At 43.3% G+C, this 19,615-nt stretch overlaps 1 protein-coding gene across 1 annotated transcript; it reads left to right on the forward strand.

The window, feature by feature from the left end:
- The first annotated feature begins 1,016 nt into the window (after window positions 1–1,016).
- six1 (SIX homeobox 1) lies at window positions 1,017–19,295 on the forward strand. The gene is made up of 2 exons (XM_062968587.1): window positions 1,017–3,378; window positions 17,750–19,295. The coding sequence occupies exons 1-2, from the start codon at window positions 2,819–2,821 to the stop codon at window positions 18,075–18,077; spliced, it is 888 nt and encodes a 295-aa protein (XP_062824657.1). The 5' UTR covers window positions 1,017–2,818; the 3' UTR covers window positions 18,078–19,295.
- Window positions 19,296–19,615: the final 320 nt, after the last annotated feature.

A 19,615-nucleotide genomic window follows, 5' to 3' on the forward strand; every position in this document is an offset into this window, starting at 1 on the left:
CAGATATATACATCTCCCTTCCTTAGTTTCCAACAAACCTCACAACCTTTGAGGATGCCTGACATAGATGTGGGCGAAACGTCAGGAGAGAATGCTTCAGGAACATGGCCATACAGCTTGGAAAACTCACAACAACCCAGTGATCCCGGCCGTGAAAGCCTTCGACAACACAACTAGCTCTGAGTTTAGAAAAGGTTTGAGGGACGAACAATCTCCAAATCTGTGGGTTCTTGAGTTTTCCGGGCTGTATGGTCATGTTCCAGAAGCATTCTCTCCTGACGTTTCGTCCACATCTATGGCAGGCATCCTCACAACAACCCAGTGATTCCGGCCATGAAAGCCTTCGACGACATCTTCCGAATCCCTTCAACCATCCAAATCAGGGTTGTTGTGTGTTGTATGGCCAAGTGTCAGAAGAACATGGCCACACATATTCTTGGAACATGGCCATACAGCCCGGAAAACACACAACAACCCTGTGATTCCGGCCACGGAAGCTTTTGACAACACATCCAAACCAGAGCTTGGGAAGGTGCCTTTTGGAGAAGACACCTCCCAGACCCTTTTTAACGAAGCTTTGGGATTCTGGGAGGGCTCACCACAAAACCTTAACTGTCTGGAATGGAATTGTAGGAGTTTTTGAGGAGTTGTCCTCAATTATTAGGTGGATTGGTGGGGTTCTGGAAGTGGTCATCCGAAAAGTTTAGCTGGCTGGAGGAAATTATTCCAAGAGCTGTCACCCAAGGGATTCAGCTAGCTGTTGGGAGGGTGGGAGTTGTGCCCAAAGCTTAGCTGGCGAGAGGGGATTCTGGGGGTTGGGATCCAAAAAGGTGGCGTTGCCAAACTCTCCTTCTCGCCTTTCTTCCAAGCCACTCGTCCACTCTGCTGCCCGCCTGCCTGGCTGGCTCCTTGTGCGCCTGCGCCCTCCTCTCCTCTCCTCGCCTGCCTGGCTTGAGCTGCTTGGCTTTCTTTCTGTCTGTCCAGCCCTGGAGCGCCTGGCTGGCCCTCCCCCTCCCTCTAGGCGCCAGGGGCAGCCAATCAGCGAGCGCCCTGAGGCGGGGAACCAGGGGGAGGGGGGCGCCTTTAAGCCCGGCTCTGGCAAGACCAGCAACGGGAAAAAACATAAAGTTTCCTCCGGTCGAAGAGGAGACCTCTCCGGCGGCATCTCTTTTCCTGCTGTCGGAGGAGGAGGAGGAGGAAGAGGAAGAGGAGGAGGAGGAGGAGACCTCTCTCCTTGTGGGTCCTGCACTCGGGGGCAAACTCTTCCCCACTGAAGAAGGAGAAGGAAAAGAAGCAGTCTTGGGGAGCTGCTTTCTGTCGGTCTCCAAGGCTGCTCCAAGATCCCTTCTCAAGCCTTGGGAAGCTTCTTTCTCTCGCTCTTTGGAAAGGCAACATCTCCGAGGAGAGCGCACAGCGACAACCCTGGATTCTGGGCTTGATCTTGGCACGTTTGCCTCTCCAAACGGATCTTTCTCCTCGGACACTAAGCTGCTCTCTGGAGCTTGAAGGCTGTTTCGAGACCTCTTTGGAAACTGGCCCTTTGGAAAGGAAAGCTCCACAACAGCACCGGATTGGAGGCTTTACCTTTCCCTTTCTCTCCGAAGACTCTTTCCAAACTGGCTTTTCTCCTCTGAAGAAGAAGCCTTGCCCAGCCTCCCACGGGTGCTGCGAAATCCCTTTCGGAAAGGAAACCTCCCCGAGGAGAGCGCTTCTCAACTCCAGCCCGGCGTGGGGCACTTTCTTTCGCCTTTCTGAACGGATCTTTCTGCTTTGAAGGCGTCTGGGGAAGCCGGCAAGTACTTCAAGATATTCCAAACTGTTTCCTGTGAATAACCCCCGGGAAACGGCTCCGAGGCTGCCGCAAAACCCCTTCCCAATCCGGTCTTTGGGAAGGAAACACCCGCGAGGAGAGCGCATGAGGGCGACAGCTTCGCGCTCGGAACTTGAGCTCGGTTTCATCTTGGGACTCTCGCCTTCCCGAGCTTGTATTTCTCCTTTGAAAGAAGCCTTGGGAAGCTGCTTTATGTGTGGAAGAAACCTTAGAAATCCGCTTTCCCGAAAGCACTGATCTTTGGAAAGAGACGTTCCCAAGGCGAGCGTTTGGGACTCACTCTTCGGACTTCCCAAACTCATTTTTCTCCTTGAAAGTAAGTCCTGGAAAGCTGTATCCTCTGGGTCTAGAAAAGATCGCTTTCCAAACTGATTCCTTCCTTTTCTGAGGAAGTCTTGGGACGCTTCTTTCCCGGGGTGTCCCTCTCCGAAGTGGTTTTGGGGAGATAAGTCTCTCAAGAGTGATCTTTGGAAAGGGAGAACGCACAGCTCGCTCTTGGGACTTCCCAGTTTTCTCCTTGGAAAAAGGTCTTGGAAAGCTGTTTCCTCTGGGTCTGGAAAAGATCCCTCTCCAAACGGATCCCTTTCCTCTCTGAGGAAGCCTTGGGACGTTTCTTTCCCGGAGAGTCCCTTTCCAAAGTGTTTTTGGGGAAGAGAAGTCTCTCTTTGGAAAGGGACGTTCCCAAGGAGGGCGCACAGCTTGCTCTTGGGACTTCCCAGTTTTCTCCTTGGAAGAAGGTCCTGGAAAGTTGTTTCCTCAGGGTCTAGAAAAGATCCCTTTCCAAACTGATCCCGTTCCTCTCTGAGGAAGCCTTGGGGCACTTCTTTCCCGGGGTGTCCCCCTCCGAAGTGGTTTTGGGCGAGAGAAGAAGTCTCTCGAGGAGGAGCGCGCCGGGCTGAGCCGGGACTGCTTGAGGGGCTTGGCGAGGCCTCGCTCCCGTCCGGCCCCTCTTCCTCTTCCTCTCCTACTCCTTCCTCCCCGGGGGCCATGTCGCTCCTGCCCTCCTTCGGCTTCACCCAGGAGCAAGTGGCCTGCGTGTGCGAGGTGCTGCAGCAGGGCGGCAACCTGGAGCGCCTGGGCCGCTTCCTCTGGTCGCTCCCGGCCTGCGACCACCTGCACAAGAACGAGAGCGTCCTCAAGGCCAAGGCCGTGGTGGCCTTCCACCGGGGCAACTTCCGCGAGCTCTACAAGATCCTCGAGAGCCACCAGTTCTCGGCCCACAACCACCCCAAGCTCCAGCAGCTCTGGCTCAAGGCGCACTACGTGGAGGCCGAGAAGCTGCGCGGGAGGCCGCTGGGCGCCGTGGGCAAGTACCGCGTCCGGAGGAAGTTCCCGCTCCCGCGCACCATCTGGGACGGCGAGGAGACCAGCTACTGCTTCAAGGAGAAGTCCCGCGGGGTCCTGCGCGAGTGGTACGCCCACAACCCCTACCCCTCGCCCCGGGAGAAGCGGGAGCTGGCCGAGGCCACCGGGCTGACCACCACCCAGGTCAGCAACTGGTTCAAGAACCGGCGGCAGCGCGACCGGGCCGCGGAGGCCAAGGAGAGGTGGGTGCCACGCATCAGTCACGCTTTCTCCGAGAAGGGAAGCTTGGGGAATGGACCACAAGGCCCAGAATCACCCCCATACAGCGAAGCTGGCTGGGGGAGATTCTGGACCTTGTGGTCCCCCAAACTCTAGCAGAAACCCAAACTACTATCTGGATCCCCTTAAGATGATTTTGGGGATGTTCTGGGTCTTGTGGTCCTCAAAGGTATCTTCCACAAGCTCTAGAAGAAACCCAAACTACTATCTGGATCCCCTTAAGTTGACTTTGGGGACGTTCTGGGCCTTGTTGTCCCCCAAGGTCTCTTCTCCAAGCTCCAGCAGAAACCCAAACTATTTGGAGCCCCACTTGAGGGACGTTCTAGGTCTTGTTGTCCCCCAAGGTCCCTTCTACAAGCTCCAGCAGAAACCCAAACTACTATTTGGATCCCCTTAAGTTGACTTTGGGGACATTCTGGATCTTGTGGTCCCCCAAGGTCTCTTCTCCAAGCTCCAGTAGAAACCCAAATTATTTGGAGCCCCACTTGAGGGATGTTCGAGGTCTTGTGGTCCTCAAAAATAACTTCCCTGAGCTCCAGCAGAAACACAAACTTTTCGGATCCCCTTAAGTTGACTTTGGGGACGTTCTGGGTCTTGTTGTCACTTCCTCAAGCTCTGAGAGAAACTAGCTGGCTGAGGAAGAGTCTTCTGGCACTTGTCTTCCCAAAAGGTCCCATGAAAACTTAAGATGGCTGATAAGAATTCAAGGACTTGTTACAAAAGGCCACTTTCTTCAAACTCAAACAGATTCTGAGATCTGTCATTCCAAAAAGTCACTTCTCCAAGACCCAGCAGAAACTGAGGTCTCTTCTACACTGCCAACTAAGGCCCCATCTACACTGCCATCTACAATCTAGATTAGCTGCTTTGAACTGGATTATATGATTCTCCACTGCCATATAATCCAGATCAAAGCAGATTGTAGATGGCAGTGTAGATGGGGCCTTAGTTGTCTTCACTGTGGCTGAGGAGGATTCTAGGACTTATCTTCCCAAATGGTTCCTTTGCCCCAAGAACCTTAGTTGACTGAGGGAGGGGAGATTCTGGGGCTTGTAGTCCCCAAAGGTCCCTTCCCCAAGCTCCAGCAGAAACCCAAACTATTGTTCCGATCCCCTTGAGTTGACTTTGTGGACATTCTGAGTTTAGTTGTCACTTCTTCAAGCTCTGAGAGAAACTAGCTGGCTGAGGAAGAGTCTTCTGGCACTGGTCCTCCCAAAAGGTCCTATCGAAAGTCAAGTTGGCTGATAAGAATTTGATCACTTGTTCTAAAAAGCCGCTTTCTCAAACTCAGCAATGAGGGAAGATTCTGAGATTTGTCATTCGGAAAAGTCACTTCCCCAAGGCCCAACAGAAACTGAGGCCCCTTCTACACTGCCAGATAAAATCTGGATTATCTGCTTTGAAGTGGATTATATAATAATAATAACAATAATAACAACTTTATTTTTATTTCCCGCCATCATCATCATCATCATCATCATCATCATCTTTATTTGTTTACTGCCCTATCACCCCAAAGGACTGATTTCCAACGTGTAAGGCAAACATTCAATTGCCGCAAAGAAAACTGTACAGACAATACATTGAACTACACACATTCAAGAATATAACACAACTTCATTAACTTAACAATCAAAATATCATCCAAAAACCCGTTTAAACACACTAAAAGTAAAAATAAAATAAAATAAAACACCCATTTCATTGTGGCTCCATCAGTAAAAGGTGTTAACCAAGCCCAGCATAAACAAAATGCCCAAGCTAAACACACAATTAAAAACATGATAACATATAATATAAGGTAAACAAACTGATAAGAATAACATTTAAAAACAACAAAGTATAAAAAGCATCAAAACAACGTAGACAACTAGGAATATGGTGACAGGGCAGGGACTTGTGCAAAACGCAGACTGTAGGGCCAGGATTAAAGTGCTGAATAAACCTTCTCAGTTAATTAGGGCTGGGCAGTCAGGATCAAGGACTGAACCCTCATTCAAATGCACCAGATTTGAGTCTACACTGCTATATAATCTAGCACACAGTAAACAATCTAGATTGTATATGGCAGTGTAAATGGGGCCTGAGTTGACTCTGCTATGGCTAAAGAGGATTTTAGGTCTTATGTTTCCAAATGGTTCCTTCGCTGACTGAGGGAGGGGGGATTCTGGGGCTTGTTGTCCAAAAAGCTCCTTTCCTTCAGTTCTGACAGAAACGTCATTTACTGCGCCATGGAGAGTGCCATTGGAAACGGATCACAGTTAAGGCTCTTCTCTGTGCCTTGCTAGCTTTTATTCCCTTGACCACTTCTGCCCCTCTCCCTTTTCTTTGGGTACCAGAAACTCTGTTTCTAAACACTCAAATTTGCAGCCGGTAGAAATAAGATTCTGGGAGTTGTCGCTCCCAAAGGTCTCTTTTCCAGGCGTTGACAGAAATGGATTGGGTGGATCCCTGCAAAAGCTCTGGACTCAGAGCCGTGTAAAGCAACCCTCGGTTTGTTTTACATGAAGAAGGCCTATTATCTATAATTTTTACCCGCGTTGCCCTTAATGATATTAATAACAGGACAGGGAAGTCATCCGGGGTTTTGCTTCTCTGCTTTTGCCTTCTTCTCAACCGCTTTGTTATAAAACCGAATTGAGGACGACTTACTCATCCATGGATCTTTTTTGGTTTGGAAGTCTCCTTCAACTCGGAAGGGGTTCAGGGGATAATACAGAGCTGGGCTGTAGGATTAGAGGGTTTGAATGGAAACGGGGACCTTTCGGATTTAATTAATCCTCTTTTGGTTCACCCGGGTTTGTGAGTTTGCGCATCGCCAAGTCTACATGAGATAGATATTTCTCTCCTCCAAAACAGACCCTCCAGAAAGGCCACCAAAGCCTCCTTTGTAGTGGGATTCAGTCTCCGTCTTGAGTATAAAATCCAGAACATTGGGTTTTTACTATTTTACAGAGATAGCTAGTCTTATATTATAAAATCCCCAATTCAATCCATCACAGTAAATACTTGGGGTTTGGCTTCCTTCTGAAAGTGAGATACCTCACCTGGTTTCCTCAGACTCAAGCGGAGATGAAATTCGTTCTCTCCCACACTTCCTTGTCTTGCTTGGAAATAAAATGTGGAGTTTTCTTTCCAGCCAAGAGCTGTGGCGGAGGGAGATCTCGGCCTCTTCTACACTGCCATATAAAATCCAGATTATCTGCTTTGAACTGGATTATATGGCAGTGTAGAAGAGGCCTTTCAGAAGGAGAAGAGAAACTCCAAGACCATCCCCGACTGGGTCCCTTTCCTTGCCCCTTATGATCTGCATTGAATTGATAGAGTTTGACACCGATGCTATAGATTCATGGGACCTGTAGTTTTACAAGGCCTTTAGCCTTCTTTGCAAAGAGTTCTGCCAACCCTGGGATTCTATAGCAACGAGCCATGGCAGTTAAAGTCGTACCAAACTGCATTAATTCTACAGTGTAGATGACGTCTTTTTTTGTTTACTTTCCTCCAAAACCCTAGTTCTTTCATCCTCTAGACTCCTCTAGTATAAGATTTTCCTTTTATATCCTTTATTTTCTGAAAGTTCTGATGCCTCACCAAACTGCCAATCCTAGGGTTCCATAGCATCAATCCATGGCCATTAAAGTCGCACCAAACTGCATTAATTATACAGTGTAGATGCCTTTCTGGTTTACTTTCCTCCAAAATCCTGGTTTTTTCACCCTGGACCCCTTAAATATAGGGTTTTCTTTCTATATCCTTTATTTTCTGGAGTTATCGAGTTAAGAGAGGCGAAAAACTAGAGGAGGAAGAGGAGGAATTTTCTTTTTATATCCTTTATTTTCTGAATGTATGGAGTCAAGAGAGGCAAACTGGAGGAGGAAGAGGAGGAGGAATAGTTGTGTCTTTATGTTTGAATGTAGCCGTCTCTTTTTTTATGGTTCCTAAAGGTTTATTGCTTGGTCAAACCGTCTCCAGCTCGCCTTGTTGTGTCTCAGTTTGGGAGGGTTTGGGAAGCCAAAACAAGCGAATGTAGAGTTGAGCCGCAATTCTTCCTTTCTGCATTGCTTTCAAGCCAATAAGAATTGGAGACTGAGCACTGAATTTCCCTTCAGATTTGGAAACCCAAAGGATAGCTGCCGAGGCTCGGAGTTTAGGTTGACAGCCAAGTTCCCCTGAAGCCTCCCTCCTTTCGGGAAGTTATAAGAAGAAAGGTCGGTGGGGCGGTGTGTGTTTTTTTCCTCTCCAAAAAGTGCCACATGGTGTTTATGACTTGAAGTCAGCAAAAGGTTAGGCGGCGAGGTCGCCTTCTGGATAGGCCCCGGGGCGCTTTCCACATCTATACACACATACACAGCCACCCGATTTCTTCCTTTTTTTCCTTCCCTGATCTTTAGGAAAATAAAATAGTGGGATCCAGATGAACCCGGATAACCTCAGCTCCCCAAAGAGCCTTCTTAGTAGGTTGCCTTGGGAAGGGAGGACCATACTTTAAGGCAAATTTCAGGACGCTTGATCTAACAGATCAAGGCGAGGGGGCTGCAGATAATATACTTTTTTCCAAGGGAAACAAATCGCTTGTCTTTCTTACAACCCCGTCACACCCCCGTTAAATGGAAGTACTTGACTTGGAGGCGGTTTACATGTGTTTAGGATTAGGGTGTCAGCCCCCTTGATGGGTCCCAGGCCCAACCCACCCAGGACTGGGTTCAGACTCGACCCTATAATAAATCACAAGGAGAAAGAAGAGAGGAAAGTCCTGCCATGATGGAAACTGGAGGGCATTTGTTTCCATCGGGCCTATAAATAAAACATCATCATCATCATCATTATTATTATTATTATTATTATTATTATTATTATTATTTTATTATGACACAGCAAACAAGATAGATATGCTGGATTTCATATCACAAAATCACAAGTCGAACACTTCCCAAGTGTCTAGGACTGTGTGATGTATTATTATTATTATTATTATTATTATTATTATTATTATTACTTTTTTTGCTTGGCATGAAAGAAATATTACACTGACCAACACACATTTTAGTGTCTCAAATGTTATCTCTGCTAATGGGCATTTTTGACCAGCTGATTCCAAAATTGGCACCAGTTTTCCTCGATCAGCTCTAGCTTTTGAGATACAGAACATATGACATCTACTCGTAGAAAACGGTGACACCCATATCCAGATTATCTGTTTGAACCGGGTTATATGGCAGTCTAGTTCAAAACAGATAGTGTGGATTATCAGCTTTCATAATCTGGATTGTTGGGCAGTGTAGAAGGGGGCTAAGAAACTAGAGCTGAGACAGTCTCTCCAATGCAATTGTGTGAATTGGAGTCCCAAATAACTCCAGGAACAGGCCCCAATACCAAAATAATTTGTTGGGCTGGGAACTATCTACGCAAAGGAATGACAATCAATGCGGTTTGACACCACTTTGAGTCTGAAGAGAGGCATCAGCACTCTTCGGCAGAGAAAGATAAGGCTTGTGATGCCATAAACATTGAGTCATGGCAGCTAAAATCGTGTCCAACTGCATTGTTTCTACAGTGTAGATCAGGGGTCCCCAAACTTTTAAAGCAGAGGGCCGGCCTACAATCCTTCAGACTGTGGAGGGGCCGAATTATCATTTGGAAAAAACCCCGAACAAATTCCTGTGCACACTGCACATGTCTTATTTGTAGTGCAAAACAACAACAACAATGAAAGAACAATACTATATTTAAAAATGAAAACAACTGTAACCAACATAAACCTATCAGGATTTCAATGGGAAGTGTAGGCCTGCTTCTGGCCAATGAGATAGTCAAGTTAATTAGGATTGTTGTTGTTGTTGTTGTTGTTGTGTGCCTTCAAGTCATGTCAGACTTTGGGCGAGCCTAAGTCTAAAATTATTTATTTATTTGCTACATTTATTTATTACATTTATATCCCACCCTTCCTACCCCAAAGGGGACTCAGAGCAGCTGTATGTACATACAATATATGATATTATTAGCAAAGCACAATATTAGCATTATATATTACTATATTGAACTATACCACTATACTGTAATACTATATGTAATATATAACATATAATTAATATTATTATATGGTATTATTATTAGTACTGTATTATATTGTATAACATTATAATATTTTTATCAATATTATATGTATATACAATATATTATATTATTAAAACTGATATAAAAATATATTATAAAACTGAGGGTGGGGGCCAGGTAAATCACCTTGAAGGGCCGTATCCGGCCCCCGGGCCTTAGTTTGGGGACCCCTGGTGTAGATGCAACCACAGAAGTGGAGAAAAGAGGCAGGGTGTGAATGGAGTGAGGGGTAAAGAGAGGCAATGAAAATATTGAGTTGATGTGGGTTTTCCGGACTGGATGGCCATGTTCCAGAAGCATTCTCTCCTGACGTTTCGTCCACATGTATGACAGGCCCTCAGAGGTTGTGAGGTCTGTTGGAAACTGAGCAAGTGGGGTTTATATATCTGTGGAAAGTCTAGGTTGGGAGAAAGAGCTCTTGTCTGTTGGAGACAAGTGTGAACGCAATTGGTCATCTTGATTAGCACTGAATGGCCTGGCAGATTCAAAGCTTTACTGCATCCTGCCTGGGGGAATCCTTTGTTGAGAGGTATTAGCTGGTTTTGATTGTTTCATGCCTGGAATTCCCCTGTTTACAGATTGGTCACCTTAATTGGCAGTTAATGGCCTGGCAGATTCAAAGCTTGGCTGCTTCCTGCCTAGGGGAATCCTTTGTTGGGAGGTGTTAGCTGGCTTTGATTGTTTCTTGCCTGGAATTTTCCTGTTGTTCTTTATTTACTATCCTGATTCTAGAGGTTTTTTTTTAAATTTCGGTGGCCAGATTTTGTTCATTTTCATGGTTTCCTCCTTTCTGTTGAAATTGCCTACATGCTTGTGGATTTCAATGGCTTCTCTGTGTAGTCTGAAGATATTGTTTCCCCAAGAACATTTTCCTTCAGTTCACCACATATATAGCATCGCAGAGAGTGAGGATCCCATACAGAGTAGGCATGGGCAAACTTGGTCCCTCCAGGTGTTTTGGACTTCAACTCCCACCATTCCTAACAGGAATGGTGGGAGTTCAAGTCCAGAACATCTGGAGGGACCAAGTTTGCCCATGTTCTAGAACATTCGATTACACCGAAATAATTTACAATGAAACTTGTAACTCTGATGAAATCTTTCCTATAACATTTACTCTTCAATATCGGTGTGTTTACTCGGCCTTCAAATAATCACCATGGCTACTATCAGCCGCTAAAAGGTGTATACATTTTTCTGGGACAGGCTGTAGTTGGGCAAAGGAAGGGCTTCTTTCTTTTTTTTCCCTTGGGACTATAACTGCCATATAATCCAGTTTCTGAATGTAGATTATCTCCTTTGAACTAGATTACATGGCAGTGTAGACTCCCTAAGGGCACCTCTACACTGAGCCAATAATGCGGGAGGAAATGGGGTTTACACGGGCCCTTATTTCGAAGTATGATTTTGTGTATTCCGGTTTAAAAGGCCTATTATCCTACAGCCTTCAATCCATGGGGCAGCTGTCTAAACAGGCCAAACTGGGCAGCTGCAAAAATGAATCCATCAGGAAACTATGAAGCGCCCTTCTTCGGAGAATTGGAAACCCTTTTCTCTTTCTTCTCTTATTTTATAACAGACCAGAAGGTCACCATCCACTCATCAAAGGGTTTGGGAAGCCACTCATTTTGGGACTGACTCCAGAGGAGACTTAGATTTACAACTCCAGTTATTTCTACAAGCGATTCGCTTTGGGCTCTTCGAAATTCATAGAATAGAAACCAGGAAAAGACCATATATATATATGGCAATGGTGCTGAAAATCTACACTGATAGCCCTGCAGCCATATTTTTTATTTATATATATATAATATGGCTGCAGGGCTATCAGTGTAGATTTTCAGCACCATTGCCTTCTTGGATACTTTCATGATTTTTACAAAAAAGGGAAGAAAAATATTTTGTGCCGCCCTTGGAATTAATAATTTAGCCTCCATTCATTATTCATATAATCATTCATAATTATTTAGTTCCAAGAACAATTTCCACTCCCTTTTGAGCTCCATAGCCGCTTTGAATTTCCTTTATGAAAGGGAAGAGGGATGATAATGATAATAATAATAATTTCCCCCACTTTTTGTACATTTATATATTTGATTCTGGGGTCGGAATGGAGGAAAAGGAAGGTAGGAGATTCAATCCCTTTGATAACCTCTTCTCGGTTGGATATCCAAATAAATAATAATAATAATAATAATAATAATAACAACAGATAATCTCTTCCTGGTTTAATATCCAAATAAATAACAACAACAACAACAACAATCCAAGGTCCTTGAAAAGAGCCTGATATTCAGAGACGAATCTCAAACACTTATTATTATTATTTAATTACTACTGCTATTATTATTATATTTGAAATAATAATGTTGTCATTTAATAATAATAATAGTAATTAAATAATAATAGTAGTAATAATAATATTTTAATATTTATTGGACCCAATGTGCATGTGTGTTGTGTTGTTATGTACATGTAAAAATAATGTTATCATTTAATAATAATAATTAATAATACTTGATGATGATAATAATAGTTTTCCCCACTCTTCTTTGTACATTTACATATCTGATTCTGGGGTCGAATGGAGGAAAAGGAAGGTGGGAGATTCAGTCCCTGTGATAATCTCTTCTCGGTTGGATATCCAAATAAACAACAACTACAACAATCCTAGGTCCTTGGAAAGAGCCTGATATTCAGAGGCGAATCCCAAACACTTGAATCTAATGTGCAAGTGTGTTGTATTGTTATGTACTTTAAATGTACATAACAACACAACACACATGCACATTAGGTCCAATAAATATTAGATTATTATTATTACTACTATTATTATTTAATTACAATTATTATTATTAGATGATAATATTATTATTTTCAATATAATAATGTTATCATTTAGTAATAATAGTAGTAATTAAATAATAATAACAATATTATTAAATATTAAATTATTATTATTTAATTACTATTATTAAAGAATTTTATATTTTAAATGTAATAATGTTATCATTTAATAATAGTAGTAGTAATTAAATAATAATAATAATAACAATATTATTAAATATTAAAGTATTATTATTATTTAATTACTATTATTAAAGAATATTATATATTAAATATAATAATGTTGTCATTTAATAATAGTAGTAGTAATTAAATAATAATAATAATAATAATAATAATAATAATAATAATAATAATAATAATTTAATATTTACTAATATTGTTATTTACACGAAGGCATATTCTAAATGGATTTGGCTGGACCAAACGCGCCTTCTCTAATCCATATATTTTCATTCCTATTTCTTCATCTGGATTAATGTCTGCAATGGGTTTATTTCCACGGAATCCTTAAACCTAATTTACAAAATCGGGGAGAGGATCCATGCCAGGGGATGACTAAAAAGGGAGGTACAAAGCGAAAACGGACCTATCTTCGGAGCATAAACCCATCATTTGTTAAGAATCTCTATAGGTTTGTGACTGTGGGAAAAGCCTCCCATTGAGTTTGATGGGACCCCATCTACATTGATTATTAAATGCAGTTCGAAACTAGCTTCAAACTGCAGCGGCCAAACATCAAGTGCATCAGTGCTCTGTCCAGGCCACAAACTTGTTCCAGGATTTCCTCTGTAATCATCTACTCAGCGAAATCACTTTCTTCAAGAGGAGTTTGAAACTGCATTAAATGCTCAGTGTAGACAGGGTCTGGGTCTCTGTCTACACTGCATTATATGCAGATCCAATCAGTGTAGATACAACCTCCACGGAGCAGGTGCACTACTCTGCTTTTCATTTTATACACTTTTGTATAATCCAGATGATCAAAGCAGAAAACCCATATTACCATCTTTGAACTGGATTATATGAGTCTACACTGACATGTAATCCAGTTCGAAGCAAATAATCTGGATTTTATATGGCAGTGTAGACCCAACCTTAGGCCCTTTCTACACTTCCATATAAAATCCAGATTATCTGCTTTGAACTGGATTATATGACAGTGTGGATTTATATAATCCGGTTCAAAGAAAATAATCTGTATTATCTGCTTTGATAATCTGGATCATCGTAGAAAGGGGCCCATTATTTTACTTGGTGGGTTTACACTACTTTGCTTGGAATTTGAATACAGAAAATCTAATTTTCCCCTCCTGATCTACAACATGTAGTATGTTAGCAAGTGATTTTGGGGGGGGGGGGGGATTTTGTTTTGTTTTGTTTTCCTGAAACCAAATGTAAATCTTTTCTTCTGAGAGGAAGCAAGGAAACTCTCTCCTTTCTGTGGGATTTTCTTCCACCAGAGAAAAACAGCCTGGAGTTGAGTATGGAAGCATTTCCCACTTAAGGACTTAATTCTGAGTTAATTAAGTTAAGGAAGAGGATTTTTATACCTAACCTTACACCTGATCCCTTGTGTGTTTTCTTGAAAGTAAACCCAAGGAGGAAAATGGATCCTTTCCCCGTATTAAACATTGGATTGAGATCGATTCAGAGGAAATTTTCTCAAAAGGACAGTTTATTGGTTCCTTCTGACACAGAATATTCAATCAGTCATATAATCATAATTGGAAGGGACCACAGAGGACATCTAGTCCAACCCCTACCATGTAGGGAAGGCACAATGGTTGTATTTCTGTCTTCTTCTTTTTGTGTTTCTGTTGGAAACTTTTCCTTCAAAAAATGTAACCATCATAAAGGATTGGTATAAGAGAGGTTACATCCTTTCCTACCATTGATGATAATGGTGATGATAATGAGAAAGCTTTCTCAAGAGATGGTGCCTGCTATATTCATTATTCCCAGTCTGTACACCCAAGGATGGAGGGAGTTCTCTTTCTCTGGATGTATTTTAAGAAAAATTTTCAATTAGGTTTCCTTTGGGCAAGTAGCTGCCTTATTACAGGAATCGGGTTGCCCTATAATTGTCATGGCTTCATGATACAAAACCTAGGATTTGTAGTCTGTCTGGTGAGGGAATTCTTAGCCCCTACCTATACTACCATATAAAATCCAGATTATCTGCTTTGAACTGGATTATATAGCAGTGTAGACTCATATAATCTAGTTCAAATCAGATAATAACGATTATCTGCCTTGATAATCTGGATTGCAGTATATATCAGTGTAGATCCATCCTGGATCTCCAAGATGGACCTGTGGAGAGGGACTGCAGTGAAGTTCACTATCCCAATTTATATAGACAATTAAATGATTTATTATCCACTTCGTTTTACTTAGGTGTCATAGCACTCAGGTGCATGGAAATTAAACGATTTTTGCACTATTTGATTATTAAAGTTGGATTTACACTGGCATACAATCCAGATTATCTGCTTTGAATGGGATTATATGAGTCTATAATCCAGTTCAAATAAAATAATCTGGATTTTATGTGGCAGCGTAGAAGAGGTATTAGATCAAAATATAGCAATGATTCTTGTACCTCCTTGGCCCCATCTACACTGTCATATAATACAGTTCCAGGATGCAGATTAACTACATTGAACTGGATTATATAGCAGTATAGACTCAATGATCTCAGATTGTCTGCTTTAAACTGGATTATGTGAGTCTCCACTGCTAGATAATCTGGGATCAGATCTTGGGATATAGGGGCAGTGTGAAAGGGGCCAAGGCAGGCCCTACATCCCAGAATCTGATCCCAGGTTTTCTGTTTATCCCAGATTAACTGACAGTGCAGACTCATATAATCCAGTTCAAAGCAGAAAACCTGGGATTGGATCCTGGGAATAGTTGACTGTACCTCTTTGGTGTGGGAGGAGCTATAGACATGTGATTGTACTGAGCATGTTCAGACTCAGGACTCCATTTTGAATTCAGTGCGATTTTGGACCTCAATGTTATGTGTTTGCTTCAGACTTCAGTGGAAGTGAATGAATGTTGCTTTTTAGAGTCTTCAATGAATGAATGTATGCCTCTTGACTTTAGTGAGTACAACTATACTTAATGACTATGGATTATTGATTAAGAATGATACCCTGTGTACTCAATAAAGAGAGAAGCTATATCCTATCTAAAACTGAACTTTAATGAGAAATGTGCCTGTATGGTGAATTAATACAAGTTTTTTGGAAGTAAACAAGATATGTTATTTTTCAACTGAAGAAGACTTTGTTTTTAAAAATCTCTGAGTGTATACTTTAAAAGGTTTTTAAAGGGAGTGTTTTGGGCAATTACAACTAGAATTACAATTACAACTGCAATTTCAACTTTAAAGAAACAACCATCCTCTGCTAACCAAATATGGTAGTGGCATGTTGTCTTTGGCAGTTCAGATATATGGTTCTTCAGTTTAACAGTTGAGTTATCTGTTAAATGCTTGTGCATATTGTCAGAAATATTAAAAATCAACTAGGTATTTTTAATTACAAAATTGTGAGTCAAGCACTGAAAGGGTTAAATGGATGCAATGACTCAGCAAAAGCTGCAGTTCAATATAAGCAGGTGTGCCTATAGCTTAGTAGGCCTTAGTATAAGAAGGCCTCAGTGTGAGAAGATCTCTCTATTAGAAGGCCTCAGTGTGAAAAACTTCAGCAAGAGAAGCCCCAGGTTGAAGGCCTCATGTGTGAAGCTTCAGTGTGAAGGCTGCTGTGTATAAAGCTACTATGTGAAGCTTCTATGTAAGTTTGTTGTGAGAGGATGCTCTGTGAGAGCGAAGCTGTTTATCTGCATGTGAAAGAAGCCCAGAGTGAAAGCAAAGAAGGAAGTATAAATAACTTTATTTTTGTTATGGAAACCTTGTTTTCATAAACAGAGCAACCATATTATTTTGCTACAAAGAAAAGCCTCCAAAGGAAGAGATAACATTGGTCTGTGTTTCATTTTATCAGTTTTGACTACTGATGCTGGGTCATGCTGTTGCTAATAAGTTACTCTGCTGTGCATTTATGAGGAGGGTCTTTTGTCAGTAAGCCCACTGCCCAACAAATATCACTTGTTCAAAGAGTGGACTTCTAACAAGGTCATGCTTTTCTTGACTAGTGGTTTTCAAAAGGTGGTCTCCACATATCCATGGAGACTCACATTTGCTAAACCAGTGGTTCCCAATTTTTTTTTTTTTTTTACCAGGGACCACTTTGACCAGGGATCACTCTCCAACATTAGTACCAAAATGGTTACGAATCGGTTTGGTTATTTGGGGTGATGATTCAGAAAATTGCATTGGTTTTATCTGTGTAACTGTGCTTGAATCTGTTTTTATTTGATTATTATACTGTTATTGTTATTGTTTTCGCTTCATATTTTAACTTCTTTATACCTTGTTTTCTTTTGGGCTTGGCTCCATGTTAGCTGCCCCAGTCCCTTGGGGAGATGGTGGTGGGATACAAAAATAAAGTATTATTATTATTGTTATCATTATCATTATTATCATGGATGGCCATCTGTCGAGGGTGCTTTGAATGCGATTTCCTGCTTCTTGGGGGACTGGATGGCCCATGAGGTCTCTTCCAATTCTACTATTCTGTGATTCTATGATTCTATGATTATTATCAGTTCTAGTTTTTGATACAGAACATATGCCATCCAGTAGTTGCCATCTGCTCACTCACAGAGAACCATATTGAATAATCTAGAGCTGTGTTGTCAAGGCTTTCATGGGCAGAATCACAGGGTTGCTGTGCGTTTTCCGGGCTGTATGGCCATGTTCCAGAAGCATTCTCTCCTGACGAAAAAAAAATTTCGGGAGGGGTTTTGAAAATTTCGGGGGGGGGATTTGAACCCCTGACTCACCCCCCCCCCCCCCTTCAGACTTGTCAATATCTGCTTGAGATAGTGCCTGGAGGGACTCTTAATTTTTTTGCGTCTCATAGACTTAGCATGGGGATTTGGTTAACCAGTTAAAATTTATGAGTAAACAAGGTTTTATTTTTTTAACCTGAAAAATTTCGGGGGGGGGGTTGAACCCCTAAAAAACCCCTCTGGCTACAGGCCTGGTTTCCCCTGAGGTTAAGTCCAGTCGTGACTGACTCTGGGGGTTGGTGCTCATCTCCATTTCTAAGTTACCTTCCCGCCAGAGCGGTACCTATTGATCTACTCACATTTGCATGTTTTTTGAACTGCTAGGTTGGCAGGAGCTGGGGCTAACAGCGGGTTATTAGGCTGGAGTTACACGTGAAAAATGTACCTTTTCCTACCCTATGCCTGTAGGCGGAGAGGCTAACCCGTGCCGGCTTTGTCTCTCTCTTGCAGGGAGAACACGGAGAACAACAGCGCGTCCACCAACAAGCCCAACCAGCTGTCTCCCTTGGGCGGGGGGGCGAAGGCGCTGCTGTCCAGCTCGGAGGAGGAGTTCTCCCCCCCGCAGAGCCCCGACCAGGCCTCCTCCTCGTCGTCGTCGCTGCTGCTGCTGCAGGGCGGGCTGGCCCACGCGCGGACCCCCTCCTCGGCCTACGCCCTGCCCGGCCTGCCCCCCGGGGCCCCGCCGCCGCCCCACGCCCTCCCGCCCCACCACCCGCACCAGCTCCAGGACTCGCTCCTCGGCCCGCTCACCTCCAGCCTCGTGGACCTGGGCTCATAATCCCGGCCGAGATCCGCGTGGGAGGCTCCTGGCAGGCGGGGGTCTCGCCGGGATTCCTTTTTTGTTATGTTTTGCTTTCCCAGAGTTTACCAGGCGGTTCGGAAAAAGTGACTTTGGAAAACCAACAACCAACTCTTCTTGGTCTCTTTCTCTCCTCTCTCTCTGTCTCGATTCAGTACAGGATGGAAAACTCTTTGGACACAAACCTTCTCTCTTTCTTCAGATCCACCTCCCTTACCTGCGGTCCTCTCTGGGGGCATCCACACGGTGCAATGGAAACGGTTTGATATCACTGCATCTCCAAGGTGGAATGAACGCCTTTTGACACCACTTGGCTCAATGCTTTGGAATCATGAGTTCTATTATAAGGTCCTTCCGCGCCGCCAGATAACCCAGAATGTCAAGGCAGATAATTCACAATGCCTGTTTCGGATTATCTGAGTCCACACTGTCATATAATCCAATGTGGATTTTATACTGCTGTGTGGAAGGGGCCTTAGTGGGGCACTAAATCCAAATAGCCACCAGGTTTCTGCTTAGGCCCCTTCCGCACTGCCATATAATCCAGAATATCAAGGCAGATAATTCACAATGCCTGTTTTGGATTATCTGAGTCCACACTGTCATATAATCCAGTTCAATGTGGATTTTATGCTGCTGTGTGGAAGGGGCCTTAGTGAGGCACTAAATCCAAATAGCCACCAGGTTTCTGCTTAAAACCCTTCCGCACTGCCATATAATCCAGAATATCAAGGCAGATAATTCACAATGCCTGTTTCGGATTATCTGAGTCCACACTGTCATATAATCCAGTTCAATGTGGATTTTATACTGCTGTGTGGAAGGGGCCTTAGTGGGGCACTAAATCCAAATAGCAACCAGGTTTCTGCTTAGGCCCCTTCCGCACTGCCATATAATCCAGAATATCAAGGCAGATAATTCACAATGCCTGTTTTGGATTATCTGAGTCCACACTGTCATATAATCCAGTTCAATGTGGATTTTATGCTGTTGTGTGGAAGGGGCCTTAGTGAGGCACTAAATCCAAATAGCCACCAGGTTTCTGCTTAAAACCCGCACTGCCATATAATCCAGAATATCAAGGCAGATAATTCACAATGCCTGTTTTGGATTTTTTTTTTTCGTGTCAAGAGCAAATTGAGTAACTGCAAGTTGCTTCTGGTGTGAGAGAATTGGCCGTCTGCAAGGACGTTGCCCAGGGGACGCCAGGATGTTTTGATGTTTTTACCAGCCTTGTGGGAGGCTTCTCTCATGTCCCTGCATGGAGCTGGAGCTGATAGAGGGAGCTCATCCGTGCTCTCCCTGGGTTGGATTCGAACCTGGCAGCCTTCAGGTCAGCAACCCAACCTTCAAGTCACAAGGTTGTGACTGCTGTGTGGAAGGGGCCTTAGTGAGGCACTAAATCCAAATAGCCACCAGGTTTCTGCTTAGGCCCCTTCTGCACTGCCATATAATCCAGAATGCAAAATCAAATAATCCATATTAAATTCTACTTTAGGCTCCTTCCACACAGCTGT

Source organism: Anolis carolinensis, chromosome 1 (genome assembly GCF_035594765.1).
Source record: "Anolis carolinensis isolate JA03-04 chromosome 1, rAnoCar3.1.pri, whole genome shotgun sequence".
In the NCBI taxonomy this organism is placed as follows: domain Eukaryota; kingdom Metazoa; phylum Chordata; class Lepidosauria; order Squamata; family Dactyloidae; genus Anolis; species Anolis carolinensis.

What these genes read in the sequence shown, in the direction of transcription:
- six1 (XM_062968587.1), top strand. Translation starts at nt 2,819, where the DNA reads ATGTCGCTCCTGCCCTCCTTCGGCTTCACCCAGGAGCAAGTGGCCTGC. An exon ending in GCCGCGGAGGCCAAGGAGAG is followed by an intron (nt 3,379 to 17,749) that starts GTGGGTGCCACG and finishes TCTCTCTTGCAG; the next exon opens with GGAGAACACGGAGAACAACA.